The sequence below is a fragment of the Trichomycterus rosablanca genome, chromosome 21, assembly GCF_030014385.1.
Source record: "Trichomycterus rosablanca isolate fTriRos1 chromosome 21, fTriRos1.hap1, whole genome shotgun sequence".
NCBI classification, from domain to species: Eukaryota; Metazoa; Chordata; class Actinopteri; order Siluriformes; family Trichomycteridae; genus Trichomycterus; species Trichomycterus rosablanca.
This window is the reverse complement of record NC_086008.1, coordinates 9,985,304-10,001,718: the sequence shown is the minus strand read 5'-3', so window position 1 is coordinate 10,001,718 and position 16,415 is coordinate 9,985,304. Positions and strand designations below refer to the sequence as shown.

Here is a 16,415-nt window from a genome sequence, read left to right as displayed (position 1 = left end):
GAAACATTTTTTAATGCTTTTAAATGAAAGATTTTCATGGGTGGATTTGAAGTCCAAGCTCTTGCCTGGCTAAGATATTGTCAAGGTGGCTTTTTTCCTTCCACGCCTAATGATTTAATAAATCCTTACAGCAAGAGCAATGACTCAGTCCAGGAGTTCCCGGCCCACTGTGCCCATTTCCAATGCTACCAAACGGAGCTTTCTGGCCTCACCTAGCAATGCTGATCCACCTCAGCCTGTCCCAAGCAGCCCGGACGTGTGTAACAGGTACTTCCTGCACCCTGAGGAGTCTGATCCTTCGTAAGTATTAAAAATGTTTATTTTTATGCACAACACTGATGATTTGTTTGGTTATCAATCACTTGTAGCCTCAGAGCTTAATCGTGTATGAACACCGAGTGGTTTGCCCTGAGTAAGAGCCAGCCAAATAGTATCTACATGGAGGATGCAAAAAATGTATTCCTAGACTTTAAACTTGAGCAGACATGACTAACATTAGCCAATATTTTTTGCTGGTTTATTTTCTGATGTAGTACCAGGGGAAACTCCAGCTTTAGTCCCTCTCATCCACTTCTTCCACTGAGACAGAGGCAGCAGAAAACTCAGCAAGGAGAAGATGCTTCAGGTAAGGCTTTAAACGTAAATTATCATATGGAAGAAAATTTGGCCACCAGTGAGGAATAACAAGTATTCAAGCTCTTTTATGTCATATCCGGCAGGTAGAGGTCACCAGAGTGCTAAAGGGTAGCGGGGTAGTTCATTTACCCTACAGACATAAAAGCCTACACTCTTTTAAAAAGATTTTTGTTGTTCAGCTATTTATTTGAAATGGCATTTGGAATGTGTGGACATTTGTGGCCATTTATTTGAAAACATGTTTGAGGCCATGCTTTAATGCTGGACAAGAGGGTCTTGTTCTGTGTTTTAATTTATTCCAATGGTTTTTAGTGGGACGAAAGGTCACTGGAGTTAGTCCCCTACAAATCTGTCTTTAGTGCACAGGAGCACAGTCATGCTGAAAACAGAATACAAGATGGCATCAGTGTATATATACTGTAGTATTATACAACAGGTAGTTCCGACCTTACAATCTGATTGGTTGAGAAGCGTTCTAAACAACGCAACGTGTCAGCGGAGTAATACCATTGTGGTGTGAAAAGACCGTGCTGTTATCACGGATATCAGCACTGTCTTTTCACACCACAATGGTATTAATCCGCTGACGCGTTGCCATTAACGACAAGCTTGATGCACACAAACGCGCACGCAGGCAACACACCCGTTATCTGATATACAATCTAGCGCACTGTGTAGGGAACATAACCAATTGTCTAATTCACTATCTAGTGCACTATGTAGGGAACATATATCCATGATATGATACACAATGTAGTGCACTATTTAGGGAACATTAATGTGTTTGTAATGCGAACAGTTAGTTAAGCCAGTTAGCAGCTCCTAGTAGTTCTGTTTTCATCCATAGCCTTTGGTGTGTGCGAGAGGTTTTTTTATTTCTTTTTTTCCCTTCGGAAGTTCTTGCTTTCTTCTTCTTCTTGTTCTTACCTCCCTGAAATGAGTTTTTCTCAACTTGGGATGTCTGCTTTGTAGTGTTAAACTTTATATTCGTTGTGGAACTACTTTTTGGCGGAAGGTATTGTCAATATTAAAGCATATTCAATATGAAATTCAGGGCTTCTTTGATTTATTTTCTTTCTTTATTTTGTAAAAACTGTTGTATAAAAGCACCTTCGGTTCGTGCCTGCGACCAAATCACAGCCGTTATTCGCGATAACACACTCCCTCTCGTGTTCTACTGCTTAAATATAATTAAAATTTATATTGTTGATTTAACTTGCTTCTTAACAAATAGGTGTGACCAAAACATCTAAACTCAGTAATTAGGAAGTGTGTCTAGAAAACAAAATGTTACCTGCGCTGGGATTCTGAACTCCCCGGTTCGAATCTCAGCTCTGCTACCGGTCGGCTGGGTGCCCACTAGCAGGAATTGCCTGCAGCAGACAAAATTGGCCATTAAGTCTGCTGGGTGGGAAAAGACCGGACTAATAAGTGGGTGGGGTCTTCAAACGCTGTGCAAGGATCCTGGTCGCCAGCCCTGCAGCCTGTGCGAAAGTGGAGGAGCATGGAGATCGGGGTGTGTCGCTCCGTGGGCGATATCCGGCCTCATGTATGAATCCACCAAAGCGCGGGCGAATAAGAAGGGGTTGAGGGACTGCATACGAGTCAGAGGGGGCATGGGGCAGGCGAATATATCGTCCTTTGATGCAATTGGGATCCCGAGAAGCAAGAGACTAATTTACTATGTTAAATCAGAGAAAAGGGAGAAAATGCATAAATAAAATGATGGGGTGGGGGGTGAGCTAAGAAGTATACTGGTTGGAACTGATTGGTTTGTCGCTTTCCTTAACAGGCATTCGAATTCGTTCTAATTCTCTGACACAAGACGGCCATTCTCGAGCGTCTGTGGCTTGGTCAGAGAAAAGGCAGAGGTATAAAAAAGTCTTTATTGTTTATTTATTAATTATTTGCATAACCAACCACTGCTAATTATTTAAAATCTGACTTGCATTACTTGTAATTTTAAACAGGCCACTGTCACTGCTGAATCGCTACGTTCTACACTGCGCCACGGACAGTGATGCAGACTTGGCGTCAGGTGACGGTGCTAGCCTCACATGCTCCATCAGTGAGGACAGCCTGGCGTCTACTGTCACACCCAAACACCAGACCCATCCAAGTCAGGTTGTCCCCCAGCGAGTCAACGGTCACGCTCTGCTCGGAAATGTGAACATGGACGAAGAAGAGGAGATTGTTACAGTAATCCAGGAAGAGACGTCTAGGAATGATGTTACTCTGTCAAACAGTGGCGATGCAGAACCCAAGTGTGCCACTCCTAAGACAAACACTTGGGGCAGACAGGAGGAAAGCCCTGCAAATTCCAGAACTCCCAGTTTCCTCCTGGAACCTTTAATGCCTGCTGTGCTTAAACCAGCAAAAGAAAAATCTATATGTTTAAACAAGGAAGAAGAGTCTGGAGAGGGGCGGCTGCGTGGGTCAGTGCGGAGGGTCGGTACTGGAGATTCCAGTTCTTCAACTAAGCGAAGACCTCCACATAGCCTTAACCGGACCTTTAATGCGAGTTCCAGCTCTGATCTTGAAACAGCTGAACACAAATCCAGCGAGTCGGTGGCGTCTCTTTCTGGACAGTCACCTGCCTTCAGACCTTCAGTGTCAAGCAGCATTGAGCCCTCTGCTGAACAGTCTTCTAGTTTCTTCCTGCATTCATCTGTGGTGGATGACAAGAGGCCTATCCAAGCTTGGGGTGTACAGCCTGACACCAATACAGAGACTGTGGAAACGATTGAGGAACAAGATGCAGAACTAACTAAGGAGCTGCATCCGCCTAAGAAACAGTTTTACGAAGACGATCAGGAGTCAGCCAAGCTTCAGGAGGACATGAGCGTGAAGGAGCACGAGGATAAGGACGAAAGCAGTAGGTGCTCCAGCCCTGCGCTCAGCGTGCAGTCGCAGGTCAGCAGCACGGCCAGCGGCGGCGTTCGAATGACCAGCTTTGCAGAGAGGAAGATGCAGAAATTCGGCAGCAACCAAGACATTCGATCCAGCGCAAGCAGCTCACAGAGGACCACACCAGATGGGTCAGAAAGCTTCTCTTTCCCCCCTCCCTCCTGGAGGATGAAGAGGGACCAGAGTCCCACACAGAGCAAAGACTCCACCAACATTTTGGCTTCAGAGATTGTGCAGCTGCACATGCAGCTTGAAGAAAAACGACGTGCCATTGAGACCCAAAAGAAGAAAATGGAAGTCTTGTGTGCGAGAAAAAGGCTCAAGTTGGGAAAGGCGGCCTTTTTGCACATAGTAAAAAAAGGAAAAAGCGACACCCTTCCCCAGTCTTTTAAGCTGGACCATTTGAAAGATGGCCAAAAGTGTAATGGTGAAAAAGAAGCATCTAAAGATGACTCCTGTCTTGATGCAGTGAGGGATAAGGAGAAAGGTGCTACAGAGCCTGAAAAGGAATCCGTTGACTGGGAAAGTGCAGCTGCTTTGCCACCTACTGCCTTAAATGTAGATGAGGAAATAGACCTTAACGAGTGTAATCGCTCAATAGAAATACTTAACGAGGCAATCAGCAGCATTCAACAGCAGATGATGCAGTTGTCTTTTCAGCAGGACCTACTTATGAAGCAAAACATCCCATCGCCAACTGGTGCCACCCAACAAGTCGGTGGCAAAGGCAACGTATCTGAATCAAAGGTCCGCGCCCCGGTCCATTTTGTAGAGCCGAGCGGCAGCCCCGTCGTACGTAAGCCCCCTAAGCTGACCTCGGCCAGATCCTGCTCCAAACCCTCTGAGCTTAAGCTGTCCAAGGAGCACACCAAAGGACAGAAAACATCCACACCCACTCCTATCGACAGTCCCAATGCTCGAGCCAGTCCAGGGGGCAGGACCCCCAAAGCAGAGCCTGAGACAATCAGCCAAGATCAGGGCACCTTCAAGAATCACACGTTCCATCTCCATGACGAATCCAACATGCGTGCGGTCTCACGGGAGCCGAGCTCAGTCCCCCTTGGCATCACTTTCGATGAAGATGTGTCTGGTACTTTAAAAGAACATGATGAAACATCAGACAACAGTCTTGAATCTGTGCTTTTACCTGAGGACAGCACAAAAACCAAGGCTAGTCTAATTGAAGTGGACTTGTCAGACCTAGCAGGCCAGTCAGATGATGGAAGTTCTAATACACTAGAAATTCACTCAGATGAAGTAGATGCAGAGAAGAAATCTGGCATGGGCTTCTTCTTCAAGGTACTGCCTTGTCCTCATCGATTCGAAATAAAATGCAGCAATATAAATAGCATTTTACTCACTCGTTCCTTTTGAATGACAGGATGAGCAGAAGGCAGAGGATGAAATGGCCAAAAAGCGTGCAGCGTTTCTCCTGAAACAACAGAAAAAAGCAGAGGAAGCTCGGCAACGCAAGCAGCAACTGGAGGCAGAGAGTGAGCTTAAGAGGGACGAAGCCAGGTACTGCCGAACTGGGTGCCGATCTGGGTGCTATTAGTTTTACATAGGACATATGCCGATCATAAGCAAAGTTTTAGATTTTACACATGTACAAAGTCATGTGTCTGTTAGCTGCAGTGAAATTAGTTTTGGGAATACCATTTCTGTCTTTCAGGCATGGTCTTTAATATATAGACAATCATAAAAGATCCCTATTAGGCATTGTTCAGATCAACATAAAAACAAGTACTGGCTTAGTATATAAAACAGTGTTGCATAAAATACAGACATGTTCAAAATAACTAGTCAGATTAGTGACTCTCAGACATTACCAGGTCTACGTGTACACAGTGGATTTTAACTCTAAGTTTTGCTTGTATATCTATTTATTAAACAGTAGCAAATATATTTTACAAAAATTTAAAGCATATGGTTTAACTGAAACAAGTCCATAATTTGGTCAGCCATGATGTTTTTTTTCTGGATGAATGAGATGGATGGTTGGGTGAGTGCGTGAGTGAGTGGATGACAGGAATGTTTGAGTAAGTGGATGGATGGGTGAGTGGGTAGATGAATGAGTGGATGAATGAATGACTGGGTGGGTGAGTAGATGGATGAGTGGATGAATGAATGACTGGGTGGGTGAGTAGATGGATGAGTGGATGGATGTATGGATGGATGGATGGATGACCAGTTGAGTAAGTGGATAGATGGGTGAGAGAGTGGATGGATGGATGAGTGAGTGGATGGATGGATGGATTAGTGAGTGAGTGGATAGATGGGTGGATGGGTTTGTGAGTGCATGGATCGGAGAGAGAATAGATGGGTGGGTAAGTGAGTGCATGGATGGGTAAGAGAGTAGATGGATGGGTAAGTGGATAGGTGAGTAAATGAATGGTAATACTGATGCAAAGTGTCACTTTTAAAATGTCCAGTAATTTGTTTATCATGCTTGAAGTTATTGAAATCTTTGCTTTCAGGCGGAAAGCTGAAGAAGACCGTCTCAGAAAAGAGGAAGAGAGAGTTAGAAGAGAACTGATAAAGCAGGAGTACCTGAAAAGGAAACAGCTAGAGTTGACTGAAGAGCAGGAACAGCCCAAGCCCAAGCCTAAACCAAAACCAAAACCCAAACCCAAGCCCAAGAAACAGAGACCAAAGTCTGTACTAAAGGAAGAGCTTTCAGTTAATACACTTCCAAAATTCCCACCTGTCAGTAAGTATATTTTGTTTCTAAATGAGTCTGGGTTAAAATAATAATGAGATTCGTATAATGGCTTTTGTGAGGAGTCACTGCTTTTATAGCACTGTTACTATAATAAGTAAATTAAAGTATTTAAAGCTTAATGATACATTTCAGGATGTAAAAATAACAAAATGCTTTTTCTTCCCAGATGAAAACCTTGTCAGTGCCCTGTCTGGATCTAATCTCTCGCTGGCCTCTGTAGCTACCACTGAACCAGACAGTGTAAATTCAGGCGGTGCAGGATCTCAGCGGTATGTGTGCGCATCTTTGTGTTTCTCAAAATTAACTACTTTAAATATAGTACAGTAATACAGACTGTGACCTTACAATATAACCGAATATTACTGCTCTTATTGGCCTGTTTCCATTACAGGGGTGAATCAGTGGAGTCGTTTTCTGGTCTCAGTCGGACCACTGAGCAGGACTGGGACAATGGTTCCACTGCGTCTTCCATTACATCGGCATCTATGGCGGAATATACCGGTGAGATGTTTTGCCCTTAGTAGTAGCATTACCAGCCTGTAATTAATCCTAATTAAAATACCCTGCCTAATATTTTGGAAATAAAATATTGCACTTGTAAAACAGCTCCTAAAACACATGTTTAACCTGCTGTTTTTGTATTCCTGCAGGGCCTAAACTGTTCAAGGAACCAAGTGCTAAGTCTAACAAGCCGATAATCCATAATGCCATTTCTCACTGTTGCCTGGCAGGAAAAGTAAATGAACCACAGAAGAACTCCATTCTTGAGGTTTGTTGTTTGCCTCTGCTCACATCATTTTGCATAAAGACAGTTTTTGGTGTAAAGAGCACATCTGCACTGCACAAAACATAAAAGGAATCATGGGATTTAAGGCAAAACAATTATACATAACACAATTACAAACCTCATTTCTGGAGAAAAGTTGGGACGTTTAGTAAATTGCAGTAAAAAGAAGAATCTGTTATTAGTTATTTCTCTGAAATGACTATTTGACTGACAAAAAGAAAAGATTTCCAGTGTTTTCACTGATCAACTTTATTGTATTTTGTTAATATAAACACATTTAGAATTTGATGCCTGCACCACACGGCAAAGTAAATTGGGACAAAAGGGGGTTTACCCCTGTTTTATATTATCTTTTTTTTATTGATTACACTTTTTAATGGTTTGAGATCTGAGAACACATTTTTTTTGCAAGTGGAAATGTTTTAGTTTGATACAAGACTTCAGCTGCTCAATAGTCCCCCTTTTCTGTTAATGGGGTTTGTACAGAACTACCAATCATTTTTAACACTTTAATGGTCTGCTCAGCCATTTGGTTGAGCTTACTTTCTAAATACTTGGGTAAAAATAAACTCTCTTTAAATAATCATGTTTGGCCGTATCTACTCCTTGGTTGACATGTTAAACTAAAAATATTGGATTGTATTGTTATTACAAATAATTATGATAATTATTAGACGGTTATTAGAGTTTTATTAATTACAGCAACAATGCAGGAGTCGATATCATTAATGATAATTTTTATATAATTCTTAGTATTGTTTTATTACTTACTAAAACTATGTGGGCGACATGGTGGCTCAGTGGATAGTACTGTCGCCTCACAGCACGAAGGGTGGCGGTCCGGATCCTTTTATGTGGAGTTGCATGTTCTCCCCGTGTATGCATGGGTTTCCTCCGGGAGCTCCAGTTTCCTCCCACATTCCAAAGACATGCAAGTGAGGTGAATTGGAAATACAAAATTGTCCATGACTGTGTTTGACATTACGTTTTACATTTACATTTTCGGCATTTAGCAGACGCCTTTATCCAAAGCGACTTACATTACAGTTACAGTACACAGTCTGAGCAATTGAGGGTTAAGGACCTTGCTCAAGGGCCCAACAGCAGCAACCTGGCAGCTGTGAGGCTTGAACCAGCGACCTTCTGATTACTAGTCCAGTACCTTAACCACTAGGCTACAGCTTGCTACATTAAACTTGTGAACTGTTGAATCTTTGTAAAACATGACGTTAAAATCCTAATAAATAAATAAATAAAATACTGAAACTGTGTACAATCAAAAATGATGCATAGTAATTTTCTCACAGTAAAATACATGAACACTTTCTGATTGTAGCCCTTATTATTTGTAATTAGCAGAAAAGGGATGTGAATTTGCCTAACCTGAATATGTAACATTTTTGTTATTGTGAATAAAAAACGGATTGCACAAGAGAATCATATTTATGTCCCTATGAAGAATTTTTTATTTGTTGACTCCTACTTGGTTTGAAAGTAACTCGTATTAATGATGTTGTTTACTTCTTTACAGGATATTGAGAAGTGTGAATCAAACCACTTAATGATTCTGTTCCGTGATGGTGGCTGCCAGTTCCGAGCGCTCTACTCATACTTTCCTGACACTGAGGAGATCCACAAGCTTACAGGCACCGGACCCAAGAGCATCACCAAGAAGATGATCGATAAACTTTATAAGTACAGCTCGGACCGCAAGCAGTTCACCGTCATCCCTGCAAAGACTGTTTCTGTCAGCGTTGACGCCTTGACCATTCATAATCATCTCTGGCAGGCCAAGAGACCCGTTGTGCCAAAAAAGAGTGGGAAGTAATGCAGGGCAACGGTAGGAAAGGGGTGCTTAAATGCAGAAAGACTGCAAAAATGTCACAATCAAAGTTCTCATCCTCTGGTGTTTGCAGAGAGAGAGTAGCTGTGTGTGAATGAATGTTTGGACACATTTGCATCTAAAATGTTTGGGTTTATTAGTACACTTACAGCCTGTGGCATTTTTTTATTGATTAAGTTCTTGTTACTTGAATATTTTTCAGTTGGCAGGCTCACTTAGAGCAGAATTTCCTTCTGATTAGTCTCTTTACTGTAAAATACAGACTCTAAAAACACTTGCATCTTAATATGGTCTGTTGCATCTAAAACCAGAACCCAAACGTTCGTAGAAAAGTATTTGAAGAATTGCCTAATCTCTTCTCCCTTAAAAACATGCTGCTCTGAACTTCTCATTTGTGTTATTGGGACAATTCCTGTCCTACATGTCGTTGGCCTTCATGCATCGTGGTACTTTTGTCTATTTATTCAGCACTTAAAAGCAAACCAGCTTTAGCACTGCTGTAGGAAATATGATGGACCTTTTCCAGATGGAGCAAAATAGGCCATGGTACATATCTCGGATGCTTTTTTGTTTTGCTACTATTCTAATGTTAGAGGTAGTGATTTATCCACTGAACAGCTACGTCCTTTAAAACGGTGCACTCATGATCATGTTTTTGTGCTTTTATAACCATGCAATGTAACCATGAGTGATGTTGGTTCTGCAGCTTTGTTTTTCATGCATAAGAGCAGCATGCTCTATTCTGAAGAGTGTCGCTGTTGTCTGAATGACAGTATTTAATATATTCATAATCGGTTACTTGCTATGCAGTCGGTCTAATTATTTACCTGTGTGTAAAACATTCCTTGGAGACAGAAAAGAGTGTCAACACTGCCATGGTTTTTTTTATTGTTCAAGAAAACACTTATTGAAGCTTCAAGTTTGGTGTCTGATCAAAGTAGTGTTGCACGTGCACTTTACGTCCTCTAAAAAGGCGATTCGTTAGGGATCGATGTTGGCAATAGACTGTTGTGCTCAAAGGCATTGCTGTTAAGTTTGTGCTTAAGATTAAAATTAGTTTATCATGCTTTACACAGACACTAAGATTTAACACTGATGAGCAAAGTAACGGCTCCTTGAAAGGCTCTTAAAAGTACTGCTTTGCAAAAAGTAGGCCTTAGATGTTGCATTGTTTACTTTTAAATTTATATATATATAAATGAAAACACTGTACTTTTCTTTTTTACTCATTTTACTCAACCTTACCATTTATTTATTTTAAACAGAGGCACTGAAAATTCTATAAATATTTCAATAAACTCATTTTCATCATTTTGGTTCATCATGGTTTTGTTTGTCATTTAGATTTTCTGTTTGTATTTATATTATTTCACATAAAAAATGTACACTTTACAATACCTTCATTTGTTATATTTATTTAAATTTTTGTTCATTATTATAAACAGTTGCATTTTTTTTTTTAAGTCTGTAACCTCTAAAACCAACAACATATAGTAATCCAACCGTTTTATTCCTTAATCATTTGCAGTTTGTGTGAGGACAGTGTGACGGTGATAAGATAAGCAGTAGGAATGATGGACAAGTTTAAAGTGGAAGTGCGACTGTATCAAGAATCGGCTCTCGAGTCCTTTCCTGTTTGCAGTGCTCATGGACAGGCTGACAGATTAGGTTAGGCAGGAGTCTCTATGGACTGATGTTTTGCACATGACATTGCGATTTGTAGTGAGAGTAGAGAGCGGTTAAAGAGAGCCTGGAGACATGAAGGTAAGTGTGAGTTTAAATACTTAGAATGCAGTGTACAAAAACAGAGAGTGTGGTAGAGAGGTGAGGAAGAAAGTGCAGGCAGGGTGGAGAGGGTGACTAGTGGCAGGAGTAATTTGTGGTAGAATGGTATCTACCTGCAGTGTTGAAGGAAAAAAGGAGAGGAAGCTGGAGGATTCAAAGATGAAGATCCTGTGATTCTTGTTGGGAGTGATGAGGATGGACAAGATTCACTTCATGTCATTGCTTTGTGTTGGTTGGCTAGACAGATGGGTCATCTTTCTCCAGTGCCCCCTGTCTTGTCTCATGTAGTTGACTGGCCCTTAATAATGCATCTTGAGACCACTTTTATTTACAACAGATCTGCAGTGTTTTAAGGTTAAACAGATACAAATGTTATTGTGAATAACAAGTGAAAGTACATTCCTGAACTAGGAGTGGAGTACCATGCACTCCAAAGTAATACCAAAGTGATATTTTGGTGGGAATACAATTACTGACTATAGTCCATTTGTTGATCTGTACAGCTTTACCCCCACTTAAAAATCCTTCAATGGAAAGTCATCCACAGGATGTCTAACCTCATACTGACAATATATTTTGGGCCAAAACGCTATACCAACAAATGATCACTGAGGAAAAATTAAAGAATTTGATCATAGCACTGATTGGTTAGCGACATGTACAGTGTATCACAAAAGTGAGTACACCCCTCACATTTCTGCAGATATTTAAGTATATCTTTTCATGGGACAACACTGACAAAATGACACTTTGACACAATGAAAAGTAGTCTGTGTGCAGCTTATATAACAGTGTAAATTTATTCTTCCCTCAAAATAACTCAATATACAGCCATTAATGTCTAAACCACCGGCAACAAAAGTGAGTACACCCCTTAGTGAAAGTTCCTGAAGTGTCAATATTTTGTGTGGCCACCATTATTTCCCAGAACTGCCTTAACTCTCCTGGGCATGGAGTTTACCAGAGCTTCACAGGTTGCCACTGGAATGCTTTTCCATGACGACATCACGGAGCTGGCGGATATTCGAGACTTTGCGCTCCTTCACCTTCCGCTTGAGGATGCCCCAAAGATGTTCTATTGGGTTTAGGTCTGGAGACATGCTTGGCCAGTCCATCACCTTTACCCTCAGCCTCTTCAATAAACCAGTGGTTGTCTTAGAGGTGTGTTTGGGGTCATTATCATGCTGGAACACTGCCCTGCGACCCAGTTTCCGGAGGGAGGGGATCATGCTCTGCTTCAGTATTTCACAGTACATATTGGAGTTCATGTGTCCCTCAATGAAATGTAACTCCCCAACACCTGCTGCACTCATGCAGCCCCAGACCATGGCATTCCCACCACCATGCTTGACTGTAGGCATGACACACTTATCTTTGTACTCCTCACCTGATTGCCGCCACACATGCTTGAGACCATCTGAACCAAACAAATTAATCTTGGTCTCATCAGACCATAGGACATGGTTCCAGTAATCCATGTCCTTTGTTGACATGTCTTCAGCAAACTGTTTGCGGGCTTTCTTGTGTAGAGACTTCAGAAGAGGCTTCCTTCTGGGGTGACAGCCATGCAGACCAATTTGATGTAGTGTGCGGCGTATGGTCTGAGCACTGACAGGCTGACCCCCCACCTTTTCAATCTCTGCAGCAATGCTGACAGCACTCCTGCGCCTATCTTTCAAAGACAGCAGTTGGATGTGACGCTGAGCACGTGCACTCAGCTTCTTTGGACGACCAACGCGAGGTCTGTTCTGAGTGGACCCTGCTCTTTTAAAACGCTGGATGATCTTGGCCACTGTGCTGCAGCTCAGTTTCAGGGTGTTGGCAATCTTCTTGTAGCCTTGGCCATCTTCATGTAGCGCAACAATTCGTCTTTTAAGATCCTCAGAGAGTTCTTTGCCATGAGGTGCCATGTTGGAACTTTCAGTGACCAGTATGAGAGAGTGTGAGAGCTGTACTACTAAATTGAACACACCTGCTCCCTATGCACACCTGAGACCTAGTAACACTAACAAATCACATGACATTTTGGAGGGAAAATGACAAGCAGTGCTCAATTTGGACATTTAGGGGTGTAGTCTCTTAGGGGTGTACTCACTTTTGTTGCCGGTGGTTTAGACATTAATGGCTGTATATTGAGTTATTTTGAGGGAAGAATAAATTTACACTGTTATATAAGCTGCACACAGACTACTTTTCATTGTGTCAAAGTGTCATTTTGTCAGTGTTGTCCCATGAAAAGATATACTTAAATATCTGCAGAAATGTGAGGGGTGTACTCACTTTTGTGATACACTGTATATGACTATTACCCCTATGACACAGAACCTCAATTTTGGACTTACAGCCTCAAACCCTTACTTTTTTATTTTATTTTACTGGTGTATTTTGTGGGCGGCTCGGTGGGTAGCACTGTTGCCTCACAGCAAGAAGGTCCTGGGTTTGATCACCAGGCGGGGGGCGATCCGGGTCCTTTCTCTGTGGAATTTGCATGTTCTCCCTGTGTCTGCGTGGGTTTCCTCCAGAAGCTGCAGTCAGGTTAATTGCAAACACTGAATTGGCCTGTCGGTGAATGGGTGAATGTATGTATGTGTGTGTGTCCTGCGATAGACTGGCGCCCCATCCAGGGTGTTATTGTGTGCCTTGCGCCCATTAAAAAGCTGGGATAGGATCCAGCGACCCCCCATGACCCTGATTGGATAAGTGAGAGTTAAGAAAGTGAATGAGTGAGTGGTGTATTTTGGGTGACACTGTTGCTGCAACTTCAATTACAGTTCAGGTGATTCACTGCTACCCTGACAAAATAGCTGCCAAAATATGAACAGCTAGAGCTTCCTATTATTTGGGGTTCTCATCACCTCTGTATTTGTATCTTGTGGTTGGATTTTTGAGTACCCACTACTAGAAAATTAGCAAGTAGTTTATCTTATTGTGAATCAAACAACACAGGCTAGTATATTTACTGCATCTCTCAAAATCTACCCTAAAACTTTTGATCGGGACATGATTCACGTGAACAGATTTTTCTTTAAAAGATCACCCTAAGACAACCCACACCTTCAGTCTTACTGAATTAATTAGAACACCTGACTTTTAAAGATGGTTTTAGTTCTGGCCTGGATTTCGAATGAACGATCAAGGTGGTGAGTAAATACGTGACTAGTACATTTTTTTTTCGTGTTATTAAAGCAGAATGTGTTTATGTGCTTATCTATTATTATGACTTAAATGTCAGACCACATTTAAGTAATTAGTGCAGTTAATTCCAAAAAGTTTAGATACTTATTTATAGAACTGTATGTCTACAAGCTTCTAAGGTACTTTTGATTGCACATGGTATCTTTTGAGCTTAACCTGACTGTAACAACTGCTCATGCATCAGTGGCATCTCCTGTATCCTTGACAATCAACTATGAACACACATGTTGCATAGCAGCAGTGAGTTTATTCTCAGCTGCACTTCATGATCTCGGGTATTTGATTGATAAACCATTGCAGAAGGGACCTTTACCGTAAAGACACATCCAGAACAGTGGCAACATGCGAGGTAAGTATTCAGCAATCGAATTTCTGTTGAGACAAATGAGACAAACAACAAAATATTTTCTTTTTCTGCTTTTCTCTGCAGTTTTTCTTCTAGTTTGGGTGATTTTACAAAGTTTTGAATTTGCGTGGAGTGAGAACTGTGTACAGGCAAAGGACTATGTTTGTAACCAAATACCAACAGGTAGGTAATTAAATACACGCAAACAAATACAATATCTAGACTTAAGGTGTGTTGATTTCATAATGCAGAATGTCAGTCTGGATAGTTCACATTTAGGCAATAATTATCCCCAAACTGGTCTTCTGCTGTTCCCTTATGTGGTTATAAGTGTTATCTTAGCGACAAGGCATTTCTGTGTCACTCACTATTTTTTGTACCATTCTGTGTTTACTCTGTTGTGCATAGAAATCTTAGATCAGTGGTTTCTGCCCCAAACCAGCCTATGTGGTGCCAATAACCAAGCAAGGATCACATTGATTTCCCATTTGGTTGTTAGCTGTAAACATTAGTGAAGCTCTTGACTAGTGACAATGATTGTATGTTTTGCGCTGTGGCCATATCACAGGCTGAAACAACAAGCAGGCCAAAAAGCACACCAGCGCTAAGATTCTGAGTTCGTATCTTGGCTCTGGTTGGCTGGGTGCCCTCTAGCAGGCACAACTAGCTAATGCCTGCAGCAGACAACATTGGCCTCTAGTCTGCTGGGTGGCAAAAGAATGGACTAAGGGGTGGGGTTATTAAAGCTGTGTAAGGACCTTGGTTGCCCAGGGCGCCTGTACAGAAAGTGGAGGAGCGCAGAGATCATGGCGTGGCTCTCCATACGCGAAGCCGACCTCACACGCAAATCCACCGAAGTATGGGTGAATAAGTAGGTATTGGTGGACTGCGCACACATTGGCTGGAGTGTGTGTCGAGTGAATATATACACCCTCCTTGGACGCCATTGGGGTCCCCAGCAGTGGATTGGCTACTCTAAATTGGGAGAAAAAGGGAAAAATGCAACAAAAAAAAAAAAGACTTGGTGAGCAACCAATAAAGATCCTATTGACAATATACTATAGTAAGCAGTATGTAATTATTAATGTAGCTTTTTTTATCGCTGGCTAGTTTAATTTACGTGTCTAGATTTAAAACCATTTAAGAGTGTTGTATTTTCTCAGGTTATCCACCTGGCGTGACCTCACTGGTGCTGTTTGTAAGCAACATGGACGAGATCAACTCCACTGTATTCAACTACACTAATCTGGCCTCAGTTACCAGCCTCACCATGACTCAATGTGGAATTACCTCTATAGCACCAAAAGCATTTACTCACTTCCAAAGTCTCAAATCACTTAATCTGCACAATAACGGTCTCTCTCAAGTCACCTCAGCCTGGTTCACACACAAAGAGGTTTTGGAAAGCTTAACCATTACAAATAATAGCATCGTAGCTTTAAATGATGATTCCTTTCATGGCTTTTCAGGACTCTCTAGTTTAAACCTGTCCCAGAATCAAATATACACTATTACATCAGGTAGCTTTCACTCTTTAATCACGCTGAGACATCTGGACCTGTCCAACAATAAGCTACGCTATTTAAGCATGGACACACTTATTTCACTGAACAATACAAAGATTTATTTGCATGGAAACCCGTGGGACTGTTCCTGCTCTGTGTACAAGTTTGCTCTGTTCCTAAGAGGTAAGAATGTTTATGTTAATTCTTTACCGCTTTCATATTATTTGTTTATTTAAATAGCTATGCATACATAACATTTTGCTGGATATCATTTATCATTTTTAATGCATTTATATGTGTGTGCATGTGTGTATATAGATAGACTGATGTACTTGCACAACTATGATTTATATGTACATGTATACATACACATAGTGGATCTGATCCGCATACCAGACATGGCACAGTTTTTATGCCAGATGCCTTTTTGACACAACCCTCCTATTTCTATCAGGGCTTGGGACTGGCTCTGAAAGCGCACTCTCTGTGGCTAGGCTGTTTGCCCAACCAACCACCCCTCCCCAGAAATAATGTATTTTACCGCTTTGCCTTAAGCACCCCAGTAGTTAAAGTTAACTATGATAATCTATTATTTTATTTAAAACAACGACTTTTTAATTGTTAATATATTGTAACTGTTGGGATTATTATTATTTATTTATATCTATTATTATTAGTAGTAGTAGTAG

General features: G+C 41.4%; 1 protein-coding gene across 2 annotated transcripts in view; it reads left to right on the top strand.

The window, feature by feature from the left end:
* Nucleotides 1–10,206, top strand: part of camsap1b (calmodulin regulated spectrin-associated protein 1b) — a 29,974-nt gene extending 19,768 nt beyond the window's left edge. For both annotated transcript variants that reach the window (XM_063017522.1, XM_063017523.1), the window contains 10 exons: nucleotides 132–300; nucleotides 534–625; nucleotides 2,429–2,507; nucleotides 2,607–4,842; nucleotides 4,925–5,061; nucleotides 6,021–6,253; nucleotides 6,432–6,534; nucleotides 6,657–6,766; nucleotides 6,916–7,034; nucleotides 8,584–10,206. In XM_063017522.1, coding sequence (XP_062873592.1) covers nucleotides 132–300; nucleotides 534–625; nucleotides 2,429–2,507; nucleotides 2,607–4,842; nucleotides 4,925–5,061; nucleotides 6,021–6,253; nucleotides 6,432–6,534; nucleotides 6,657–6,766; nucleotides 6,916–7,034; nucleotides 8,584–8,880 — 3,575 coding nt within the window. In that variant the 3' untranslated portion in view covers nucleotides 8,881–10,206. The remainder of the gene's footprint in view (nucleotides 1–131; nucleotides 301–533; nucleotides 626–2,428; nucleotides 2,508–2,606; nucleotides 4,843–4,924; nucleotides 5,062–6,020; nucleotides 6,254–6,431; nucleotides 6,535–6,656; nucleotides 6,767–6,915; nucleotides 7,035–8,583) is intronic.
* Nucleotides 10,207–16,415: the final 6,209 nt, after the last annotated feature.